General features: G+C 57.1%; 1 protein-coding gene across 4 annotated transcripts in view; it reads right to left on the reverse strand.

Moving 5' to 3' along the window:
* The window catches only part of COL18A1 (collagen type XVIII alpha 1 chain), a 96,861-nt gene that overhangs the window by 17,558 nt on the left and 54,208 nt on the right, over positions 1-25,095 (reverse strand). For all 4 annotated transcript variants that reach the window (XM_061167437.1, XM_061167436.1, XM_061167435.1 and 1 more), the window contains 13 exons: positions 23,115-23,662; positions 12,963-13,052; positions 12,075-12,134; positions 9,969-10,098; positions 5,567-5,643; positions 4,920-5,105; positions 4,591-4,617; positions 3,398-3,460; positions 3,207-3,293; positions 2,853-2,906; positions 2,555-2,713; positions 1,623-1,685; positions 791-817 (listed from right to left, as the gene is read on the reverse strand). In XM_061167437.1, coding sequence (XP_061023420.1) covers positions 791-817; positions 1,623-1,685; positions 2,555-2,713; positions 2,853-2,906; positions 3,207-3,293; positions 3,398-3,460; positions 4,591-4,617; positions 4,920-5,105; positions 5,567-5,643; positions 9,969-10,098; positions 12,075-12,134; positions 12,963-13,052; positions 23,115-23,662 — 1,571 coding nt within the window. The remainder of the gene's footprint in view (positions 1-790; positions 818-1,622; positions 1,686-2,554; positions 2,714-2,852; positions 2,907-3,206; positions 3,294-3,397; positions 3,461-4,590; positions 4,618-4,919; positions 5,106-5,566; positions 5,644-9,968; positions 10,099-12,074; positions 12,135-12,962; positions 13,053-23,114; positions 23,663-25,095) is intronic.

A 25,095-nucleotide genomic window follows, 5' to 3' on the forward strand; every position in this document is an offset into this window, starting at 1 on the left:
CTGAATTTCACCCCCGGCTGTGCCTTTTCCCTCCCTGGAAACCTCACCAGCTTTTCCTGGTTATCGCTGAAGCCTGTACCTGTGCACACATGTGTGTGTGTTTACACACCTGCATTTCCATTTTGAAACCCATTCCAGGCTCTTTCTGACCATCTGTCTAATCACTTCCCAATCCCACCGCCATCCTCCCCTGCTCCCCACGGACGGGCCTGGAGCTTCACCACCTAAGCAGCATCCTGGGGACAGGCGCCCACACCTGGGGAGGCTTCAGGTCAGTGCCCACTGGTCCAGCTCATGGATGGGCTGGGGCCTCGGGGAGGGGGGCACAGATGTGGCCATGGGGGTGTGGAGCCCCCGGGACCAGCTGTGTATGAGAGCACTCGGGACCTGCTCTGGACACACTGGGGTCCCAGCAGCAGCCCCCTCCCCCCTGCAGCTCCTCCCCCCACAGGCCCCATCCCCCCTGCAAACCCTCCCCCTGCAGCTCCTCTCCCACCCCCTCAGTCCCCCTCCTCCCTGCAGCCTCCATCCCCCCTGCAGCCACCCATCTTGTGGGTTTGGCTGGGTTACCAGCTCCTGAGCACATCTGCTCTCACGTCATCCCTAGACTAGAGCTTGGGTAGAAACGGTCTTGTAGGACAAACGTGGCACATGCTGCCGGGCGGTTCAGAGCTGGACCCCACGATCAGTGCCTGGGGGTTGACTCTCCCAGCCGCCGTGCCCCCAACCCACACCCTTGCCCGGGTCCATCCCGCTCAGGTAGAACAGCAGCACCAGGCTTCATCCGTACCTTGGGTCCTGGGGCGCCCGCCTCACCCTGTAGGAGGAAAGAACAGTTACTCCACAGTTGGACCAGGAGCTTCATCCCAGCCCACCGACTTTCTCTAAAACTTCCAGGGTCTCCTCGTTTCCCTTGCGCAACCCTGGCTCTTCCTGCCATTGTCCCCCCATTTCAGGTGGGAATGGAGCCTCCAGGGGAGGCTCAGTCATGGAAGGGCAGAGGTGACTTCGCTGCCCATTGGTGAACACTGCCCCTTCCCTCACACACACCCAGGAGGAGAGGCCTTCTAGCTCAGTAGCTGCAGAACTCTGAGCACAGAGGGTTTCCCTAACACCGGCTCCTCTGCTGAGCCTCAGATAGCGGGTTCTCAGGAAGGATCGTGGGGAGCGCCGTCTCCATATGACTGTGTCGGCTCCTCCCCAGATCCACCCCCCAAAGCCAGGTGGAAACCACAGGCCCAGCTACAGGTTTGTGCAGCCTTTAAGTTTCTCTGTTACTAATGCAACCAAAATACAAACTTGAAATAAAATGTTCAAACCAAGGAAAGCGTCAATATTCTTCAAAACCTTTAGGCCAATCACTGCCATGAATACATAACATGAACAAGGGCCCGGGTTTTTATGGGAGCCCCAGCAGCCGGTTCTCAGCCAGCGAGAGAACCCAGGGCTCCCCGGCTGTCAGGCTGTGATGACCACAGCTCCCAGGTGGACTGAAGTCCTACCGCCCATGGTCTCCCCACCGTGCGGCATTTCTCCTCCCTGGTGACCTGGGGCATTGCCATCCAAATACCCACATGCTATGGAGCTAGGTCAGCACCCCAGGTGCTGGGGGAGGGACTTACGAGGCTGCCTTTCTGTCCAGTCAGTCCTGGTTGTCCGTCTTTTCCTGGAGTACCTGGGGGTCCCTGGCGAGAGAGGAGCAGAGTGTGGGCAGATGGAATTCAGTCACCGAAAATAATTCACGGGTCAGCAGATGACCATCTGCACGTCCACACGTTTCCTGGACAACACCCGAGACGCTCCTGGCCATGCTCTCGGGAGACCCGCCTACGGAGCACAGTTGAGGGCACTTGAATAACTTTGATCAGGTTTTTATCTATTTCTTCCACGTTTTTAGTTTAATTTGAACTGTCAGTCAAATTGTGGGGGACAAGCAGGGTGGCCAGCCCCACAGGGAGGGGGACGCCTCAGGGGCTGAGGTTGGGCTGCTTGCGGACTCCTGGCCAAAGGTCCGCGGGCCTTCTGCAGGACAACCACAAGACACTGTGAACTCTGTCCTGAGCACGTTTCTGGTGACAATCAGGCTGCACACACCTGGTTCCTGTGACCCAGCCTCAACAGCAACACCCCCGGGCACCCGCCTGGCCACGGTGCAGTGTGTCCTGTGCTGGGGGCTGGGGCAGAGGAATCCTAAGGACCCTGTGCATAACAAGTCGGCCAAACATGGGCCCCTCTGGGCCTCCTGTTCTCCAGGCAGCAGGGCCCACTCCTGCCCCATGAGAGTAACCCCTGGAAACGGCCTCTGCCAGGCCAGCTGACCTGCGTGTGGCCAGGGAGGTGAGCGGCCTTGCGTACAGTCACCTGCAGCTCAGCACCCAGAACCACCGGGCTGCCCAGTCGGGCCCCTCCCACCCAGAGGGGCCCAGAGAGAGGACCCCCCAGGAGGATGTGGGGGGTGGGGAGTAGAGAGCTGCTGAAGGGGCCGTGTGCCCACATTGACTGTCCCACGCAGGCCTGGACGTGAACAAGGGCGGGTGAGAGGAGGCAGGCTTACCGGGGGCCCCGGAAGCCCAGGCGGCCCATCCCTCCCAGGCACGCCGGGTAGGCCTGCGGGTCCAGGGACGTCCGAGCTGTTCATCCCGAAGCGGCCTGGCTCTCCCGGCAGGCCTGGGACGCCAGGGGGCCCCGGGGGGCCAGGGAAGCCACGAGGGCCCTGGACATGGAATAACAGAGCATGGTCACTGCACACAGCACTGGCTACAGGGTGCCCCGCCAGGCCTCACACCGCACCACAGGCTCCCCTGGCGCCTGGGGACAGCGAGTCGCAGTCACCATGGCCAAGGGACACTTACGCGGAGGCTCTCCAGGTCGCCGCCAAAACCGGAGCCCTCCATGTCGATGAAGGTCTGAGGAGAGAGACCGGGTCAGAAGGAGCCCAGGCTGCCCACCTCCAGTCACTGGTGAGGCGGCAGCCTGGCCAGCGCTGGGCTTCCCTGAGCCATGCAGGACTTTCCTGCTGGCCCCCAGCCCCACTGCGTAACGACCCCCACAGGGGCAGGAGCTGAGTCTCCGGGCCTGGACGCCCCGGGGAGGCTGGGTCTGGACTGAGCGGTGTGTATGGCCTCAGGAAGCCGAGGTCTGCAGGTGGGTGGGAGGCCCCTCTGCTGGGACAGGGCTGACCCTGGAGTGGGAGAAGCAGGACTCACCAGCCTGTCGGGTTTGAAGGAGGGCCCTGGGGGCCCCGGGGGCCCCTGGGGTCCTGGGGGTCCCCTCGGTCCAACTCCAGGATCCCCCTGTGAACAGAAGACCCAGTTATACCAGGGTGCATGGCCCCACATAGGATCAGGGTGGAGAACAGCTCACGCCCCCCCCCACACCCATCCTGGTTACCACTCACCTTCTCGCCCTTGGGGCCTACGTCTCCTGGGGTTCCTGGGAAGCCCTGTGGCCCAGTGTCCCCCTAGAAGACAGAGGCCAGGCGGCTCGGTCAGGAGAAGGCCTTGTGCCTTGTCCCCGGCCAAGCCACCACCGACACATGGCTGTGTGCCCACACAGCAGTGCAGAGCAGACGGGGTCGGGTCCCCGGGGTGGAGGGGACGTCATGGGGGCTGCAGTGGGCACCACCGGCCTCAGAGATGTGAGCCCCTCCGGGGAGCGGCGCCCCACAGAGGTGACCACAGTGTCCCGTGCACACCAGGCTGGAGGGCGGCACCCTGCCCGTCACGTGTGTGCTGTGGGGGCACCGAGGACAGGAGAGCCACGTGTGCACGGCCCGGGTGAGTGGGCCGAGGTCGAGCACCCTAAATTGCCCTCAGTGTGACTGAGTGTTGATGTCCAGGGCTCTTCTGACACGAGGCCCAATGCACCCTGATCTGGGAGCTAGCTAGTCCAGTCACTGGACCCTGGATTCCACACACACATACACACGCACACGCACACACGCATCCCTCTCTGCCGAGGCCCCCGCCACGACTGAGCCGAGCTCTGGTCACAGGTGGGAAGAGGCTCCTGCAGGACGTCCCCCCGCCCTGTCCCTCCTGAGTCTCTCTCAAGGCTGAGTCTCACTTAATCCCACGAGCCTCCCCAGGCCTCCTCATCACCGTTCGCTGGTCTGTTGTTTCCTAAATCTTTATCTGAACCTTCATGAGTCATTTTACTCTGTTTCTTGGAAACAGCATTCGATCATTTTTAAAATCCAAACAAACTCTGACCCATGAGCAGGTTGATGAGCCTGCTGTTCCTGCTGCGAGCGTGCCTCGTTTTCTCCATGTGCCGTGCCCCCCACCCACACTCAGGCTGCTCCTCTGTCATCTGTCTTTTCCTCTAGAATCGGAAGCTTTACCTTTCATTTCTTTCCTTTTCTTTGTTCCTAGTAGTCTACACATCTCAATCCACCGGCTTAACGTTATGTTTTTCTATCAACAGGTAAACTTACTTTTTGTTAACAAAAGGTAAGTTTCATTTTCAAAATATTTTGAAATCTCTCCAGTAGGCTGAGTTCACAGAATCTCAGGGGTGGGGAAGTGGAGAGCCAAAGGCCTCCTGCAAGCATCGCAGATAACACAGGTTCTGAACGAAAAGGCAACTTACGGGCTTCCCGTCTTCGCCAGGATCGCCCTGGAAGGCAGGAGAGAACCATTAGTGACAGAAAATTACAGCCCTGACCCTACCCTGAGCTGAACATGGAAATGAACTCCAGGCCCCCAACCAACCCCCAGTGCGCTGACTCCCACGGGGCCGGGAATTTTCCGTCTATCCAGGGCACTGCGTCCACAACCCCTGGCCCCACCCCTGCGCCAGCCACCCTCCCGCTCCACCCAGGGAAGGAAGCCGCAGTCTGGGCCCAGGACCGGGCGCCACCTCCGCCCCGACCCGCCCAAGCCCCACCCCCAGCTAGACAAAGGGGAGATGGTACTCACGGGCTCACCGTCCCTTCCAGGGGTGCCGTCCTTCCCCGGGGGTCCCGGGGGCCCAGGGGGTCCCTGTGGTCCGGAAACAGGCTGTCCCTCGTGGCTCTCTATGGCTGGGCCTGCAGGACCCTGGGGGCCGATGGGGCCGGGGGGGCCCTGAGCGCCGGGCTCTCCCTTCTGCCCCTTCAGGCCTCGCTGAGGACAAAGAGAAGAGGGTACAGGCTGGGAGGGGAGGTGCACACACACTCACCTGCATCCTTGGTGTGGCCCAGGTCACCCAGAGGGCACAGACAGGCACAGTGGACAGGCAAGGGGACATGCAGACTGGACATGCTTGTGGACACACATGGGGGGCTGCCACGGTGGGGCGGTCACCAGCAGAGGTCTGCCAGTCATCACCCACCCTGCCCACAAGCTCTAACTGGGGGCCTCCCCAGCCGTGGATGCCCAGTACTGCTGGAGACCCCGAGTGCGGGTACAAGATGGGGCACAGAGGGCAGGCGGGAGCCAAGAGCTCCACCAGGGTCCCCAGGGAGTAGGACCCCAGGGAGCGGGGTCCCAAGGAGCAGAACCCCAGGGAGCGGGGTCCCCTGGGAACAGGTCAGGGGCACTGGCTGCGCTGGGGGCCCTGTGGTTCTGGGTCAAGGACGCCTCACCTCTTTCATGCTGCTCCCAGGGCTCCAAACACTCTTGTCCCACATGCTGACCGTGCCCAAGCTGGGGAGGGTCTGAGCTGAGGGAGGCAGAGGTGGCCGTAAGACCCTCTCCAGGGCTGCCCGCCCACCTGGCGCGCAGCCCCGGCCGGGTTCCCTGAGGATACACTCTTCTCCAGATGGAACCATCTGAGGGTTGGTGGCACCCCCACGACCCTCCTCCCCTGAGCGCCAGGCATCTCTGGGGAGCGAGGGCCTCTGAGAACCTGACCCACATGCAGGAAGTCAGCACTGTTCTGTGCGGTGACCTAACCCAGGTCTCCACGGGCCCAGTCATGTCCTTGCGGCTTCTTTGGGGAGATGGTGATGGTGGGCATCCCAAGACCTATCGGGGGTCTGCCCACAGACCAGATCTGGTCAGATCCAGCCTCGGCCCGAGAACCCACCAAAATACACAGAAGAGTGGGTGTGGAGTGAGCACCCGTGGCAGGGACGCCCGCGGCATGGACATTCTCCGTGTGGACGCCCGCGGCGTGGATGCCCGACCCCGACACCTCAGCCTGCTCGTCTCCCCGCCCGTCTGCGGTTCCTCTCCACTGGGTACAGGATGGTGCCCCCCGCTTTGTGATGGACAGCACTTTTGGGGTGACCTTTAAGGCTGTTCCCCTAAAGCTGTCACCCGATGTGTCTGCATCACAGAGTCAGTTAGAAAATAGGATTCAAGCTGCGCTCTGACGTCCTGCCTCCTGAGGGTCTGCCCTCGCTGGGTCCTGATCACGTCCTGACAGAGCTGGATGCTGAGCCTGGAGCTGGATGGGACCTGGGGCCCGTGAGCTGACCATGGACCAGCCCACTCAGGAAGGGCTTGCCTTTCCAGGGTCCCACAGCGCTGAGGGCCATCTGTGCCCTTCCCAGAAGAAACTGGGGTCACGATCTCTGTGCCCATGACCCCTGTGCCCACCTGCAGCCACTTCTGGGTTTGCCTTGCTCAGTAAGGGAGCCACCCAGTGAGGGCCCCATCACCCCAACCAACCCCACCCCACCCCCTGGGACTCACCAAGTCACCAGTTGACCACTAGAGGGCCCCCACACTGCCCGAGATGGCCCAGGGGGGATCCCTCCCAGGTCTCTACTAGTGTCAGCATGGTTTCAGGCAAGATTAAAATCCCTGCCTTAGAAAACATTTAAAAGCGGCAAAACATCACTCAGAGAAAGTAAAGACCTAAATAAGCCAAAGGAGACAGATCCCTGAGTGCAGGGTCAGAAAACTGGACATTAGCTGACGTCCAGGCCCAGCCCCACACCAACCTGCACTGTCAGTGAGGATCTAAAATTCATACAAAGTATGAAGCACACAGAACACCAAAGTGGATTCGTGAAGGAAGAGCAAGGCTGGAGGATCTACACCACCTGGGCCAGGCTTATCCTAAAGTGGTCAGCCCCATGTGAAATGACTGTGGAGACGCTGAGACAGGGTCCCTACGGAGCAGAGTCCAGAAACACACACGCACGCGCACAGTTGTGCTCAGCAAAGGCCCCGGGGTGATGCAGACCCGGGGAGACGGTCCTTCCAGCAAACATGCTGGAGCCACCTGCAGAGCCGCATCCATGGGTCACAGCCCCAAGTGAAAATCTAAAATTGTGCCAACCTCTCAGACATGATGCTAACACTCAGACCCATAAAGAGAGACTGATCCGGGGGCTTCCCTGGATGTCCAGTGGTTAGAACTCTCCCTTCCACTGCAGGGGTGCATGGTCAGTCCCTGGTCAGGGAACTAAGATCCCACGAGCCAGGCGTGCATGCTAAGTCACTTCAGTCGTGTCCGACTCTTTGCGACCCTATGGACTGTAGCCCATCAAGCTCCCCTGTCCATGAAATTCTCCAGAAAAGAATACTGGAGTGGGTTGCAATTTCCTCCTCCAGGGAATCTTCCTGACCCAGGGATCGATCCTACGTCTCCTGCGATTCCTGCCCTGCAGGCGGATTCTTTACCACTGTGCCACTGGGGAAGCCCCACAAACCAAGAGATGGGGCAAAAAATAAAGAAAAGAACAAACATATACATCTAATCTCATCAAAGTTACAAGCTCGCGCTCTTCTAAGTCACTTAACAAAATGAGAAGGTGAGCCCCGGACTGAGAGACTCTCCAGCGGAGGAGGCATGTCCAGAGTACATGAACTCTCAGGAGTGCTGTGCCCAGTAAAATGAAGGCGTGAGTTTGGGAGAGGTTCCTCACAGAGGAAGACACAGGAACCACAGGTGCGCCCACAAGAAGATGCCCCACAGTGCCCATCATCAGCAGGATGCAAACTAAAGCCAAGGAGACATGGCCACACCACTGTTGGGACGGGTACAGCAAAAGGGCCAAGGTGCCAGGCACTGGTGGGGACCCATACCCCAGGGCGGTTACCTGGGGCAGCTGCCATGGCAGTGCGTGGCAGTTCCCTGTGACATACACTCCTTCCACTCCACCCAGGTGCTGACCCATGGCAAATGGAAGCATGTGGCCACGGACCCTGCACACAAACCCCACAGCCACCTTTCTGTAGCAGCCCCAAGTGCCCACCTACCCAGAGAAACTCTACTTGGCCACAAGATGGTGACTCTCAGAACACTGAAGCTGAGTAAATGGATCAGACAAAGTCTTGGATTCCCTTTAAGTAAAATTCTAAGAAGTGCCAACATCTGCAGCGACAGAGCAGGTCCATGGCTGCCCGGGAATGGGGGGCTGCGGTGTGGGGGGCCTGCAAAGGGGCTGACAGAGCCTTCATGCCTTGCCTGGGGCGATGGTTTCAGGGGTGGACAAGTAGGTTGAAACTTCTCAAATTGTGTGTTTCAAATATGTGCAACTTCACACACTACTATGTATAAAATAGATAACTAGCAAGGACCTACTGTATAGCACAGGGAACTCCACTCAACATTCTGTGATAACCTATATGAGAAAAGAATCTGACAAAGAATGAATAAATGTACACGGATAACTGAATCACTGTGCTGTATACTCAAAATTAATCCAATGATGTACATCAACTCTACTTCAATAAAATAAAAAAAAATGTGCAGTTTATGATATGTTGACTATACTTCAAAGCAAAGGCAAACCAAAAAATAAAGCCAGACCCATCATGGCGCTATCTAGGGGTCTGGGACGGCCCTGACAGGGGCCCTAGGCAGCAGAGCATAGCAAAACGGGGGTGGGACATGTACCTCACTCGCGATGCTGGGGTTCTGGCAGTACCCTAACTGGCTCTGTGACAAATGTAATAAGCACACGTGCCCCAAACATGGGGTATGAACAGTGGGACCTGGGCACAGTGGTCAATTCTCTCGTCTGTTCTTTCCTGCTTCTAAGTTGGCCGCATCAAACATGTAATATTTCAGTAATTTTTAAAAGTGATAAATGCTCTTCTCCAAAATAAAAAAAAAAATCTATACAATTTTCTAAACTTACTAAGTGTTGCAAACACAGCTCTACAGGTGTCTCCCTAAGACCCCGGTTACCCATCAGACACTGACCTGGGCACCGCGGTGAGGGACTTGGGAGATGTTGGTAACTAAGGAGCTGACGTTAAGGTGGGGAGTGTGTCCTGGGTTATTGGGGTGGAACCCAGTCAGTCATCACACGAGGCCCCCAAACAGACGAGGAGGCAGGAGGGGAGGTCGGGGACCCAGAGCAGAAGGACCCCCCCCACGACAGGACTGGGCCAGGGCCAGAGGAACACGGTGGGAGTGGGATCCTGACAGCTCCCTGAGTGAGAGGAAGCCAGTCTCCCCGGAGGGAAGGCAGCCATGGGCACGGTACAGGACGAACCTCCCCCCGAGACAGTGAGGGAGCCCCCGGCCCTGCCACAAGAACTCACTTCGTGGGTGCCTGTCACACCGCGACGGGCGGCTGTGCATGAGCCCACGGTCCACTTCCCAGTGTGTCCCAGGGGCCCGGGCCTGACCACCCTCTGGGCCCAAATGCTGCCCACCTTCCCAGAGGTCCAGTCAGAGGCGCCTTTGCACCCCCTCAAAACCAGCTCCCGTGTTCTCCCGGTGAGCCCCCTGCCCCCAGGCTGGGGAGTGGTAGCACCCTCGGGATGGTCCTGTAACCCCCAGGAAAGCAGGAAACAGGGAAGACCACGTCCGTGGGGCAGCAACGGGGCGGGGTGGGTGCAGAGCCCCCAACAGTGGGGCATCCATGCGACAGATGGGAGCCCCTCACCTGCCACGCACATGGGCCCACATACTGCCGGCCCATGCACACACCAGGGACGTGCATAGACCAGTAACACACACACCACTAACGTGCACACACCAGGAACGTACATACACCAGGAACACACGCCATGAACACACACAGCCGCGAACACGCACTCACCACTAACACACATACGCGCCACCTCGGCAGGCTTTACCTCCTAACGAAGACACCGTGGTTGACTCCTCTACTTCCTCAGTTCTTAAATCCTCCTCGTTGCCGACTCCGGCCAAGGGTGGAGAAGTGACTGGAGGAGCCTCGGGGAGCCTGGGTCCCAGGGACGCGCCCTGGTAAGAGTGGGAAGCAGCTCCGTTATTCAGTGACACGTATGGCCCGCACGCTGTCAGGTTTACACACATTTGGTTGTAAGATGAGATTTTTACAAAAGTTAAGAAGAAACCATCAGGGACTCCATCTTGGACAAGAAGAAGCTCCAGGCCCCTCCAGGGCCATTTTCTTCTGAGCAGCTCATGCGGTGGGGGTCTCCTCACCCTGAACCCCCCATACCTGCAGGGACGGACGAGACCCTACCCTCCCTCATCCCCCATTCGGAGCCCAGGACGGCCCCTCGGAACTCAGGGAGCCTTGGCTCCTGCCTGTGGTCCTGACAGTGACGGGCATGTGGCCATCACCATGCACCAGAGGAGGCGTGGCAGCACGTGTCCTCGGAGAGGGTCCTGACCCGGCACCCAAGGCCCAGTGATTCCACCTGCCCCCCATCCCAACCCCAAGGGATGAGGCTGACTCTGCCCTGAAAACTCTATTCCCTGTCCCCAGAGAACCTGGGGCTTCTAGGGCTCTGCCTTGAATACCCACTCCAGTATTCTTGCCTAGAGAATCCTGTGGACAGAGGAGCCCAATGGGCTGCTGTCCATGGGGTCGCACAGAGTCGGACATGACTGAAGCGACTTAGCATGCATGCATGCATTGGAAAAGGAAATGGCAACCCACTCCAGTGTTCTTGCCTGGAGAATCCCAGGGACAGAGGAGCCTGGTGGGCTGCCATCTATGGGGTCGCAGAGTCGGACACAACTGAAGTGACTCAGCAGCAGCAGCAGCGGCCCTAAAAATTCACTTCCCTGCCCCAGGGCCATCGGGGCTTCGAGGGTGAGTGCACAGGCACAGGTGAGATGCTTCCTGCACTCCCTGTCCACACTTGGGACGCACTCCCTGGGGATACTGCTCCGGAGATGGTGCTGGCCACATGCCCGGAACCACTATCCCCATGAGGCTCGTCCGGTGGGCGAGCAGCCCCTATGGCAGACACAAGGCCTCCCTTGCAGCCAGAACCCTCTGATGTGGGCAAGGTCCTCAGGGACCAAATGTCAGTCAGTCACGCTGACACCCCAGACCCCCTGGGCGTGGGAGAGCGGAGGCCCGGAGAACCACAGAGGGCGCACAGAGGATGCTGAGCAACTGAGCATGCCCAGGACCAGGCCAGGCCTGCACAGCGGCTTCCGCATGCCCCCCCCCCGACTCCTCCCCATGGCCTCGGCCGGGTTTTGTGGAGCAGGAGCCGGCAGGGGCAGCGGGCAAGTTAGCACACTACAGGCTGGATGACTCCCTCTCTGACCCATCCCCCCGCAATCTGTTGAGAGGCTGCATGGCTACAGCACTCGACGCCTTGGCACCAGCATGGTGGGGACACTGCAGTCTCCGTGGTTTGTGCCCAGGGCCCCTGGGTAGACAGCTGAAGAGAGGACAGGCCATGTGACAGGCAAGGATGCTGTTGGTACCACCCACTGACACTGTCCAGGGGTCTGCCAGGCGCCAGAGCCAGCACTGCTCTAGCAAGTGCAAAGCCAGGGAGGCCCCAGTGCCCCTGGAATCAGGGGGTCTGCTGACCACTCACCCCAGGGCAACTCAGTGACACCCGAGCCCTGGAAGAGATGACACTAGGGGTGGCATGGGGGTGGGACACACGGTGGGTCCAGACGGGAGAAGGGGACATCCTTGTCAATCCCGAGATGCCCCAGCCTGTGTGCTATTCCAGGCAGTGGGGGCTCCACAGCAGGGTCACCCCTGGGTCCCCTATGGCCCCGCGAGCTGACAGGAGATGCAAACACAGACACCCGAGGAAGGCCTGAGCCAGACCCCAGGCTGGAAAGGACATTCCCTCTCAGGAGGGAGCACAGATGGGAAGGTGCAGCCCTGACTCAGCCTGAGTCCGGTCCCCCATCTACAGTGGGAATTTGTCCTGAGAAGTCGCACACACGTGTACACAGGTGTGCCCGACGCCTCATCCACAGGCCCCAGCACTCACCAACTCCTCCCGGAGATGCTCCTGGGTCTCCACGAGCCCGCTGCCCAGGTCTCCGGATGCCTGCGGGGTTGACAGGGAACAAGTTGATGGCTGAAACCCCCAGCCCCCGGGAGCTCAGGGTCAGGAGGAGGGCAGGCCACGAGGAGGTCAGCCAGTCATCGACAAGGCTTGTGTCCATCAAACTTCTTAGGATGAATGGCCTTTAGGAAACCAATGTGGCCCCTGGCTGGACACCCAAAGACCTTCTTGGAGGGTATCCCTTCCTCTCCTGTCCCGGGACACTATCCTTGGAAAAGGCCCAGAGGGGAGGCCCCACACAGGGACCCTCGGGGCTGGGACATGGCTGCAGGCCCCACTCCCTGGACTGGTCACTGCATGCGGCTGGACCATCTCCCAGTTCACAGTGCTGGGCTCACAGGAGCTGCTGGGACCTGGGGCCACCGCAGAGACACAGGTCTTCTGCCCATCTGTCCTTCACACAGAGAAGTGGTGTGTCTTCTGCCTTAGGCCCCAGGGTCTGTGTGCATGCATACACGTGACCGCACACACACACATTTTTTGCTCTGGCAACTACCAGTGACGCTATCACCCAATGGGCCCCCCAGGCATGATTTTTAACTTTTATGTTCCATGCCTGTTTCTATGTGGAAAGTTCCAGGCAAGGGAGGCTCACCTGAGGGTCCTCAGGGTGACGTTATGGGCAGATAGAAACGTGATCACAGGTAACATCCACCCAAAGGATCAATTGTCAGAGACCTCTCTGATCCCAGTCATTTTGAGGCTTCCAGGTAAGACCCACCGCACCCTGGCCTGGGCCCCTCCTCCCACGGAGCAAAGGGGAGGGAGGAGGAGGGGGCCCCCCGCCCGAGCCAGGCAGTGGCCACTCACCCCATCATCATCGTCGTCCTCATCCTCGTCCTGGCAGTGCCGGGGGCTCACCCGAGGATCCCTGCGCAACCTCAGCTCTGAGATCAGACCCTGAACACAGAGGGAGGGGAGGGTCACCAGGGGTCCTGGGACGGAAGACCCCGACTCAGGCCGGGCCCAGCTCAGAGCCAGGCATGTCTGAGGTCGGGTCCAGCGGTGACACAGCAGGGGGGTAATGTCACAGCAGGTGACACCACCACTCCCTCTCTCTTCCCAAGGATGCTCATCACCCTCTGGGTGGTGCCACGCACTCCCTCCTGTGGTCCCAGCGCTGCACCGGGTGCCTGGACACAGCATGAGCAGAGAAGAGGTCATCGGAGCTCAGAGTCCCCGGAGGCGGTGTCCCCTTGGGGCGTGAGGCAGACGGCACTGGGCAGGGGGAGGTCGGGGGCGGCAGGCACCTGCTGGGCAGTGTCCTGAGTCATGAGTGTCGACAACAGCCTGTGGAGAGGACTGGGATCCCCACTCCGACAGGAAGCCTGAGGCAGGGCAGGGCCACAGCCAGGGACAGCATGATGGCTGAGGACCTCAGCCCGGCCACACTGGGGCCTCCACTGCAAGGCATCCTGCTCCCAGAGGGCGACGCGACCGCAGGTTCTGAATCATGGTTGAGATTTCAAGCCCGTGTATGAGGCTACGGGATCCAGGCCTTCGGTGTCCTTTCTAGACGCTTTCCTGCCTGGAGGTCCTGAGTGGTCATAAACATTTTTCTGGTATTTCTTTTATGTTCTACTTAACATCTTCGTCCATGGGGATGAATCAGTGCATCTTCTAAACAGAGACCACAATGCATTGCTTCGAAGAGGCACATTTTCACAGCTCTTAAAAACGGGCCAGCCTAGGTCAGGAGCTGGTACACTTCCTGGGTCAAGGGCCAGATGGTGACTGTTTTCAGGCCTTTGTCACTGCTGCTCTGCGGATGTGTCGGGACATGAACCAGTCTGTGGACACTGGATGCGGCTGCTCTAACCAGACTGTGCGGGACCCTGAAATGTTCACGCATCACAAAATGGTCTTCTGTGGTTTTTCCCAACCACTGGAACTCATAAGAGCCTTTCGAGGTTGCGGGCTGTACAAAGACAGGCAACGGGCAGGATGTCCTGGGGCCGCACGCTCACTCGACCAGGTCACGGTTTTTACTAAGTGCCCTTCAGACTCCCTTTATCACTGACCTCCGTCTCATGGCCCTCCTGCTCCCGCATGACAACAAGCGAGTAACACCCCAAGTGTTCCCATGAACCCTCGCCTGAGGGCTCCACTCTTCTCTCCAGGCTCAGTTCAGGCCACCTCCTCCAGGAAGCCCTCTTGGACTCCCTCCCAAGGATCAGCACCTCCAAGGGCCAGATCTGCCCAGCTCCATATTCCACCCCCACATCTCTACTTTCCCTGATAGTGAGGTCTGTGTGTATACATGTCATGTTTGTGGCACGTGTGCAAATGGATGTGCATGTGTGTGAGTGTATAAATGTGTCATGCAGGTATGCATATAGTTGTGTGTGCACCTGCATCCATGCGCTCGTGTGTATGTGCACACATGCATATGTGCACACGTGTGTGTGCATGTTCAGGCATAAACACCTGCTTCTGGGAGGTGAATGAGGTCAGCTGGGTCAGGTAGGGGGCCGAGGGAGACCCCCCCATCCCCCAGCTACCATGAAGTCCTCACGTCCCCAGTACAACTCCCAGCCAGTCCTGTGAGGAGAGGAGGGGCCGAGGGCACAGGTAGGGGGGCAGGCAGGTGACTTCAGCTGCACAGCGCCCTATGACACCCCTTTTCTCAAGCAATTTCAAGGGCTGACCCAGGGGTAACTTTGGGTAGCCCACTGCTGGGATTCCCAAAGCAGCCCCTGCCCCACCAGCCGACGGGGAAGTGGGTACCAAGTCACCAGCGATGGTTTCCTATTGCTGTTGAGTCTCTGTAGGCAGCAAGAACAGTGCCCACTGGTGGGACCTGAGGCCAACTTTACCGTTTTTTCCACTTGACCACAGCCCATTCTAGAAGCTCAAGGGCAAAAGTGCCTATGGCTTCATGGTTGAGGCCCATCCTGCCTGGGGAGCCCGCAGCTCTGACCCCAACACCACGGCAGGAGGCGGCCCGGTTCTCAGATGCAGGACACCCAGAGGTTCCAGAAGGTTCAGCAAGATGGCCTGGAGAGGTCTCCAGGGAAGCTGACAGCCCAGGGAGCTGGGGGTTGGGGGAGCGTGGGACAGGGTCAGCCCTGCTGTCCACGGCCTGTCCCCCCGGCTGGCGGGTGGTTGCACTGCAGGGGCGAGGCGGCTGCATCTTCCCGGACGTGACCGGGCACAGAAGCGCCGGCTCCGTCTGAGGTCCGCCTGTGGCTCCAGCAGAACCAGAGCAGATGCCGCGGCCACAGCTGAGCCCAGCTGCTTCTGCCCCTTCATATCCAACTCCAACCCCGCCTCCCTCAGTCGCCTGTCGCTGCCCCCCAGGGCAGAATGCCACTGTCTTTTTCGGGATCTTGAACCATCCGGCAGATCCCTGAAAGGTCCACAGTTAGAGTAGGGCTGGCCCCTCCTCACAGTGTCTGTTGGGGAGCCCAGGCTGTGTCCAGGGCTGGGGTCACTGCGGGGGGACACAGGACAGCCTGACTGACACCTCAGGACTGTGCAGAGGGCTCAGGCAGCAGGTATTGGGGTCCCTGGCCCCGTACAGTCCATGGAACCCAGGGGCAGAACCCAGCTGAGGGTGCGGGAGGCTGAAAGGGGCTGGTGGCCCACCCATGGTTGGAGCTCCAGTCTGAAGACGGACGGGCCACCTGGCCGTGAGGAGGGGATGTGGCGGGGGCAGTGATTGGTCCACTCCATGGAAGAGTGTCCTCCCAGCCTGTCCCCTGAATCCAGAGATGCTCCAACCACCATGGAGGGCGGTGAGCTGCCAGGAGTGTTGTGTGGAGGGCCTGTTTGCGGGAGGGCACACACGTGTGTGTGCTCAGAGCATGTGTGTAAGGGGGCACTGGCCAGGAGCAGGAACGCAGTGATTATACCCGCTCTCCTGCGTGGGCAGCACACACAGGCGCCCCCACTCTCTGGGCGCCAGGGCACCACCGCCTGCAGGAAACACGAGCCTTTCTGGGCTTAACAAGGTAGGGGGTTGGCCCCTGCGCTTGGGGCAGAGGCAGCAGTGTGTTAGGGATGGAAATTCTCAGCCTGCCCAGCTGAGGGTTCTGCTGAAGGGGGAACAGGCATCCCCAGATGACAGAGAGTCATCAAGATTGAGAATCCAAGGGGAGGCACAAGGGACCAGAGGTTAAGATTCCAAAAAGCCACACTCTGAACACCCTGGGGGAACACTGTGAGGCAGCAACGGGGGGATGGGCCACAAGGCTCCCACAGGTACAGGTCGGTGCACTGGACATCTGGACATGACCATCCCCACACTGATACTGTCTCGTGAGACCAGGCTGCCTCAAGCGCAGGCCAGCAGGGCTCTGGCCCCCACACTGCCAGCCATCAGGGTGGCCGCCCAGCAAGAGGCTGCCGGACTCGGTTGGAATGGGGAGCAGAGGAGCCAGGCCCCCTGCCAACTGGCCCACCCACTGGGGCTTGAGCCATGGTCAGCTGGGGAGCCATCAGTAGCCCAAAGGTCACCGGGCCCACTGCAAACGCTGGATAGACTTAACAGATGTTATGAAATCCAGACCATTTGAAATCTGTCCTGCCACGGCCTCACTAGGGGCCCCTGGTCTTAGAGCCGTGTGCAGACGACCACAGCCCCAGGCCATGAAAGTGTGTCTCTCGTCACTGGTGCTGGGGCTACCTCCCTGGGAACCCCCTCCCGGCAGCCCAGGGTTCTCTGGGCCCCCTGACTCACCCCTTCTGCTCCTTCTGGAAGGGCTGTGTCCCGGCCCCAGGCCATGGGGCTGAACGCACCTGTATGGGGGGAGGTGAACTGCAGCCCCCATGGACCTGACTGCCCTGCCTCACCCCCAGCTTTTCCTTCCTCTGCTGGCTGACCCCCAGGCTGCCTGTTCCCTTGTCACCTACTCCAGCTGTCACTGTGACTGGGCCACACCACCACTGTCCCATTCTCCACACGTCCTGGACCAAGTGGCATCTCACCAGTTTCCTGTATAAAGCCCCAGCTCTTGGACTATTTGCATGAAATTCTATTAAAAGCATCTCTGCCCCTATTTCTTTCAGGCAACGGCGTGACTACTGCAGGGCTATGAAGAGGTTACTTTACCCATTCAGGTCAGTTCAGATGATTGACAGACGGGTATTGGGAGGAGCTGGTGACCGTGACCTTGAGTGCCCCGAGCTGCCCTCAGTCAACAGCAGCACGTTTGGTGTGGCTGGACTTAGGGGCCACAGCAGGAGAACTGGGGGTGTCAGAGGTCACCAGCACTTTCCCCGCCTGCTCTGCTACCATCCTCTGGTCTAAGCCTGCCCAAACCTAGTGTGACCAGTGGGCATCTCTTCGCTTCAGTGGATCAATCACTTCTGAAGATCCAACCAGTCCATCCTAAAGGAAATCAACCCTGAATATTCATTGGAAGGACTGATGCTGAAACTGAAGCTCCAATACTTTTACCACCTGATGAGAAGGGCCGACTCATTGGAAAGGACCCTGATGCTCAGGAAGATTGAGGACAAGAGAGGAAGGGGATGACAGAGGATGAGACGGTTGGATGACATCACTAATTTGATGGACATGAGTTTGAGCAAGCTCCAGGAGATAGTGAAGGACAGGGAAGGCTGGCGTGCTGCAGTCCATGGGGTCGCAAAGAGTCAGACACGACTGAGCGACTGAACAACACTTTTTTATATAATGTGGCCAGCAAAGCCACCTGCTGAGGGAAATTCACAGCCTCCAGCACCATTGTCACAGAACAGAAGTAGTGAATGTTCAACACGAGGAGCACAGCTGGAGCGCAGCCCGGGAAGCCCAAGCCAGTCCTGTCCTAGCCCAGCGTGAGTTTCAGATGAGGGTCCCGGGGTCTGAACAAACATGTGACTAAACCTCAGAGGAAACCTGGGTAAAGAGGAAGGGGGCTTCATACAGAGAAAAGCAGACAGGCATGAGAAAACAGGGACATTTCCAACAAAGAGAAACTAAGTCAAGAAAACTTGACCACAGAGTATCTGAAATAGTTAAGAAAAAGAAAGGATGAGGTCAATAAACACTGAAAAAGCACTGAATTAATGTTTTAAGCAAAACACTGTAACAACTGGGTGGAATTAGGAATTTCCTAAGAGATATTTATTACCATTTAAGCTCAAGGACCACAGTCTTGTCTAACTCAATGAAACTAAGCCATGCCGTGTGGGGCCACCCAAGACGGCCGGGTCATGGCGGAGAGGTCGGACAGAATGTGGTCCACTGGAGAAGGGAATGGCAAACCACTTCAGTATTCTTGCCTTGAGAACCCCAAGAACAGTATGAAAAGGCAAAATGATAGGACACTGAAAGATGAACTCCCCAGGTTGGTAGGTGCCCAATATGCTACTGGAGATCAGTGGAAAAATAACTCCAGAAAGAATAAAGGGATGGAGCCAAAACAAAAACAATACCCAGTTGTGGATGTGACTGGTGATAGAAGCAGGGTCCGATGCTGTAAAGAACAATATTGCATAGGAACCTGGAATGTTAGGTCCATGAATCAAGGCAAATTGGAAGTGGTCAAACAGGAGACAGCAAGAGTGAATGTTGACATTCTAGGAATCAGTGAGCTAAGGTGGACTGGAATGGGTGAATTTAACTCAGATGACCATTATATCTACTATTGTGGGCAGGAATCCCTTAGAAGAAATGGAGTAGCCATCATGGTCAACAAAAGAGTCTGAAATGCAGTACTTGGATGCAATCTCAAAAACGACAGAATGATCTCTGTTCGTTTCCAAGGCAAACCAATATCACAGTAATCCAAGCCTATGCCCCGACCAGTAACGCTGAAGAAGCTAAAGTTGAATGGTTCTATGAAAACCTACAAGACTTTTAGAACTAACACCCAAAAAAGATGTCTTTTTCATTATAGGGGACTGGAATGCAAAAGTAGGAAGTCAAGAAACACCTGGAGGAACAGGCAAGTTTGGCCTTGAAGTACAGAATGAAGAAGGGCAAAGGCTAATAGAGTTTTGCCAAGAGAATGCACTGGTCATAGCAAACACCCTCTTCCAGCAACACAAGAGAAGACTCTACACATGGACATCACCAGATGGTCAAAACCGAAATCAGATTGATTATATTCTTTCCAGCCAAACATGGAGAAGCTCTATACAGTCAGCAAAAACAAGACCGGGAGCTGACTGTGGCTCAGATCATGAACTCCTTATTGCCAAATTCAGACTTAAATTGAAGAAAGTGGGGAAAACTACTAGACCATTCATGTATGACCTAAATCAAATCCCTTATGATTATGCAGTGGAAGTGAGAAATAGATTTAAGGGACTAGATCTGATAGACAGAGAGCCTGATGAACTATGGACGGAGGTTTGTGACATTGTACAGGAGACAGGAATCAAGACCATCCCCAAGAAAAAGAAATGCAAAAAAGCAAAATGGCCGTCTGAGGAGGCCTTACAAATAGCTGTGAAAAGAAGAGAAGTGAAAAGCAAAGGAGAAAAGGAAAGATATACCCATTTGAATGCAGAGTTCCAAAGAATAGCAAGGAGGGACAAGAAAGCCTTCCTCAGTGATCAATGCAAAGAAATAGAAGAAAATAATAGAATGGGAAAGACTAGAAATCTCTTCAAGAAAATTAGAGATACCAAGGGAACATTTCATGCAAAGATGGGCTGGATAAAGGACAGAAATGGTATGGACCTAACAGAAGCAAAAGATATTAAGAAGAGGTGGCAAGAATACACAGAACTGTACAAAAAAGATCTTCAAGACCCAGATAATCATGATGGTGTGATCACTTACCTAGAGCCAGACATCCTGGAATGCGAAGTCAAGTGGGCCTTAGAAAGCATCACTATGAACAAAGCTAGTGGAGGTGATGGAATTCCAGTTGAGCTTTTTCAAATTCTGAAAGATGATGCTGTGAAAGTGCTAAACTCAATATGCCAGCAAATTTGGAAAACTCAACAGTGGCCACAGGACTGGAACAGGTCAGTTTTCATTCCAATCCCAAAGAAAGGCAATGCCAAAGAATGCTCAAACTACCACACAATTGCATTCATCTCACACACTAGTGAAGTAATGCTCAAAATTCTCCAAGCCAGGCTTCAGCAATACATGAACCGTGAACTTCCAGATGTTCAAGCTGGTTTTAGAAAAGGCAGAGGAACCAGAGATCAAATTGCCAACATCCGTAGGATCATTGAAAAAGCAAGAGAGTTCCATAAAAACATCTATTTCTGCTTTATTGACTATGCCAAAGGCTTTGGCTCTGTGGATCACAATAAACTGTGGAAAATTCTGAAAGAGATGGGAATACCAGACCACCTGACCTGCCTATATGCAGGTCAGGAAGCAACAGTTAGAACTGGACATGGAACAACAGACTGGTTCCCAATAGGAAAAGGAGTATGTCAAGGCTGTATATTGTCACCCTGCTTATTTAACTTATATGCAGAGTACATCATGAGAAACGCTGGGCTGGAGGAAGCACAAGCTGGAATCAAGACTGCTGGGAGAAATATCAATAACCTCAGATATGCAGATGACACCACCCTTATGGCAGAAAGTGAAGAAGAATTAAAGATCCTCTTGATGAAAGTGAAAGAGGAGAGTGAAAAAGTTGGCTTAAAGCTCAACATTTAGAAAACTAAGATTGCGGGTAGGAGGAGAAGGGGATGACAGAGGATGAGATGGCTGGATGGCATCACTGACTCGATGGACATGGGTTTGAATGGACTCCGGGAGCTGGTGATGGACAGGGAGGCCTGGCGTGCTGCAGTTCATGGGGTCGCAGAGTCAGACACGACTGAGTGACTGGACTGAACTGAACTGAACTGAAGCTCAAGGAGAAGGATGAACCTGAAAACACCAAGGACGCTCATAATTTTGCGGAGAAAACAACAAAGGCTCTGTGAGCATCTTCAGAATAGGTGCCGGGCTGAGCGTGGGGGTCAGCAAGGGGCTGAGCACCTACTCGAGACCACTAGTCATGACACTCTGGCTCATCCCACACTCTGAGCTCTGTGCTCACCTCTGCCAAGTCCTGCCTGTCACACACATGAGTGATTCTTTCCCAAGAGTCTCAGTTCAGAAGAATTGACAAACCCTATCCTAAGCTGACCTATCTACTCCTCCCCAGACAACACGCTTCACCTCTCACCTGGCTGGAGGCTGATCAAACAACCACAGAGAGATTCCTGGAACTGAGTCTGAGGAACAAAGGAGCCACGCTGCACTGGACTTCGCTGGAAGTGACCAGGCAACACCAGGGGGGACAGCAACTTCATGGTAAGCAGGGCCTCAGCCAGAGCCAGACTGAACGACCTTACAGTCCGCTCTGCTCTGTCTCTCTAACCTTCAAAGATTTTTTTTGGGTGTCTTCTACAGGCCAGATTTAACCACAAAACTTTAAATATCCCAATGGTTGAAAAAAAAAAAAAGACTAGGTGAAAAGGCAAAAGAAAAACTGGGGAATAAAATTTACAGTGTATGAAAGAAATGATCAGTATCTTTCATATATAAAGAGTTCACACAAACTAACAAGAAACAATTGAAACCATTAAAACAAAAATGCAAAGGACGTGATCAGACATATAAGAAGAAATACAGATAACCAGTAAACATGTGAAAGAGTACAGTTTGTTTTCACTAACAACCAAGAAATGCAAATTAAAACACCCAGACACTGTTAGTCTACATAGATGATAAGCAAGTGTGTTTTGCAGAGATGACTGCAGCCTGGCAGGGCTGAGGGGAGAGGCATCTGGGTGTCCTTGCTGCAGAAAGGTGGTGACCTCCATTAGCACCGTGAGACAGGCAACCCCTGTTCCCACCTGCACATGAGCAACTTTTCAAGTGTTAAGAAATATAGAACTCATGGTGGTGGGGCGGGCAGCGGGCGGCAGGAAGCTCCAATCTAGAAAAGCCTGGGAATTCTCACAACAAATCACCAGTAAACACAGCCCCTCTCCCGTGGCATGGCTCCCTCTGACTTATCACCACTTTATCAAGTTTGAGGATCAAAATGAAAACACAAAGAGGCTCAGTTTGGCATCAAACTCTTACTGGCTCCCAGACCCCTTGGGTGAAAGTCCCTGCCAAAGGTGAAAGGTCAGCTTTCAGAAGCAAGTCACCAGGACTTAGAACAATGTTAACCAAGCAGCCTTTGTCTGGGCAATAATTAACTTTCTGTCCCCTGTGGACACATCCCCCTCTAGCACACACAGGGAACCCTGTCTGAACTGCTGGGTGGGCGTGCCAGTTGCAGTGTTCAAATTCAGGGACCTGCTAAGGTCTGAGGGTGGCCATGCACTGTTTTCAGGAGGCAGGATTCGGCTAGAGGTTCCAAGAAGTGTGGGCACCGAGGACCCAGGAGAAGGACTCCACTAGCATCTGGGACCCGCCTTCCCCAGAAATGAAGGTCGGGTCCAGGCCTGGAGGAGGGGACACAATGGGGACCATCGCTCGCTGATTGCCACCGGGGACATTCTGCCCCTGCTGCTTTGAGGAGGAAGCCTGCCCTGGGGCTCAGCAGCCATGAGGCCACTGCACAGTTTGGCAAAAACAACCAGCACGATGAATGCTGGTGCGTGGCCTGAAGCCTCTGGTCCAGCCGGGGTGGTGTGCAGACAGCCCCCAGACAGGCGCACACTCAGCGCTCCATTGCTGTTCTGAAATTCTTTCACTGTGCCTGTTCCGTTGACAGGAGAACAAAGCCCCTGCTCACTGATGAGGTGGGGTGGGGCCCGGAGCCCAGGGTCACCACGGGGCACCACGCACCCATGTGGATAGGCATATGCACACACGGGGTGGGGGCCTGGACGGGGCAGACGTGGGCATCCCGTGAAAGCAGTGGTCTCAGAGCAGCAGTGAACGCCCAGGGGGAGCAGGGTGGGCCAAGGGTCCTGATGGCTGTGTAACCAGGGCTTTGCCTGTCCCTGGAGCTGCTGGCAGCAGCAGGCAGCAGTGGCCATCATCCATCCCCAGCTCCCTTCCCCTGCCCGGAGCATGGAGGCCATCATAGTTACCTGGTACTTTTCAGGGTCTGCTCCGCCGGCCTGGGCCACGAAGAGGCGGGCATCCGGCTCCAGGTGCAGGTCGTGCAGCGAGTGCGCCAGGGGCTGGCCCTGGACCTCCTTACAGTCCACAAAGAGCCTGGCGTAGGCGCCATCCACACTGAGCGCCAGGCGTGTCCAGCGACCATCCAGCGCGGGCAGCTCGAAGCTGGCGGCTGTGCGCGTGTGGGTGTCTCCGGGCTCCGTGTACAACAGCTGCATGTGCTGCCGCCCCCCACGCGCCGCCGTCAGCTTCACGCCCACCGAGACCACCGCCTGCGCCGGGTCTGTGACCGCAAAGAGTACGCCGGCGCGCGCCGAGGCCGGCCGCACACGCACCAGCAGCGAGAAGTCCTGGAAGAACGCGCTGGGCAGGAAGCCCCGGGCCGCCTGGCCTCCACCGCTGCCGTCCTCGCCGAACTCATAGGCGGGCCCCACGTCGGGGTCGTGCACGACGGCCACCTGCCAGGGCGGGGGCTCCCCGAGCAGCTGCTGGAGCCCCACCTCCATGACCTCGCCCTCTGCGGAGAGAAAGACAACAGTGAGACCGCGCCCACTGGGGCAACCAAGGCCCGGGCCATCTCGCGCCTGCCCCCACCACCGCCCCAGCGGGGACAGACGGCGACCTGGTCCTTCAGGCACCACGCCCACCCCCACGGGCTCACGGCTCCAAGTGGGACGCAGAGACCCTCCGAAACCAGCCTGGCGGGAGAGGCAGGGGCGTGGCCTGCTGTAGACCCCGCCTCCCTAAAGTTCGCACCAGGAGCTGGATCAGGCCTCCACTCCCAACCCCCTGCTCAGACTCCACACTGGTACTTGGTCCCTACCCGCGCTCACACACTTGAGTCTCATGACATACCTGACATACGAAAGAGAGAGCCGCACAGGGGTGCCCTGAGCTGAGTCTAGGAACAGCCCGGAAAGTTATACTCCCAGGAAGGGAGAGGATAAGGGGGCTGCATTTCCTGGGGGCCCTTCTGAGGCTTGTGGTCCCCCTGTCTGCCCACACGTGGTGCAGCGAGCCTCACCCAAGCCTCCCAGCCCTGTGGGTTTTACCAGGAGGCGGCTCCTCGCAGGGCTGGTGCTCACTGCCCTGTGTTCCTGCTGGGGGCTACAACCACCACCCCGCCTGGACAGGGCTGTGTGATGGGGGAAGGCAGGGCATCTATCTCCCTCCCCCACTGCCCATGCTCCTCGCCCGACACAGTCTCATCCTTCCTCTCAAACTCTCCCTGGGCTCACATCCCTCCCCTTCCTCGGGGGGTCAGTGGCACAGGCACACGTTCTCTAGCGATACCCGATGGTACGGAGCCCCCTCAGTGGCATGGGCCCAGGCTGGGACACAGCCCTGATGCCTGGACCTGCCCGAACGGGGCGGCTTCCCAGGTCTGCAGGTGCCATCAGCAGCCTGGACTGGAGACCCCTGGGACCAGCGGCATCAAGGTTAGGGGAAAGTAGGGCCCACCTCTCTGTCCAGGGGCTGTGGTCGCTGCCTGATACAGGACGGTAAACGCCAGCTCTGGGAGAGGCCCGCTCACCAGTGACATCCCTGGACACCCACATTGCCAGGCAGAGGGGCAAGGAGCCTCCAGCCCTTTCCTCTCCAGGCCCTCCCCCTACAACCTGGGTGGGCTCTGCCCCAAAATGCAGTGCGCAGAGCAGCTCTTCTGGGAGGCAGCTGCTGGCGTGTGGGTGTCCTAACTAAGCTGAGTGTGCACACGGCTGTGTGTGCATTTGACACTGTGGCCCTGTCAGTGTGTCCGTGTGTGGTAGGGCCTGGAGTCCGGCCCCAGAGTGCAGGGTCAGGCTGACCTGGACTCCCTGGAGCAGAGGGAACACATGCTGGACCCCAACTTCCAAAGACAAGCCGTGTCTCTCAAAGAGTCCCCAGAGGACAAAGTATGAGAAGAGAAGAGACCAGCAGCGCCCACACAAGGATGAGGGTTTGCGGTAC

The sequence above is a fragment of the Dama dama genome, chromosome 19, assembly GCF_033118175.1.
Source record: "Dama dama isolate Ldn47 chromosome 19, ASM3311817v1, whole genome shotgun sequence".
Classification (NCBI taxonomy): Eukaryota; Metazoa; Chordata; class Mammalia; order Artiodactyla; family Cervidae; genus Dama; species Dama dama.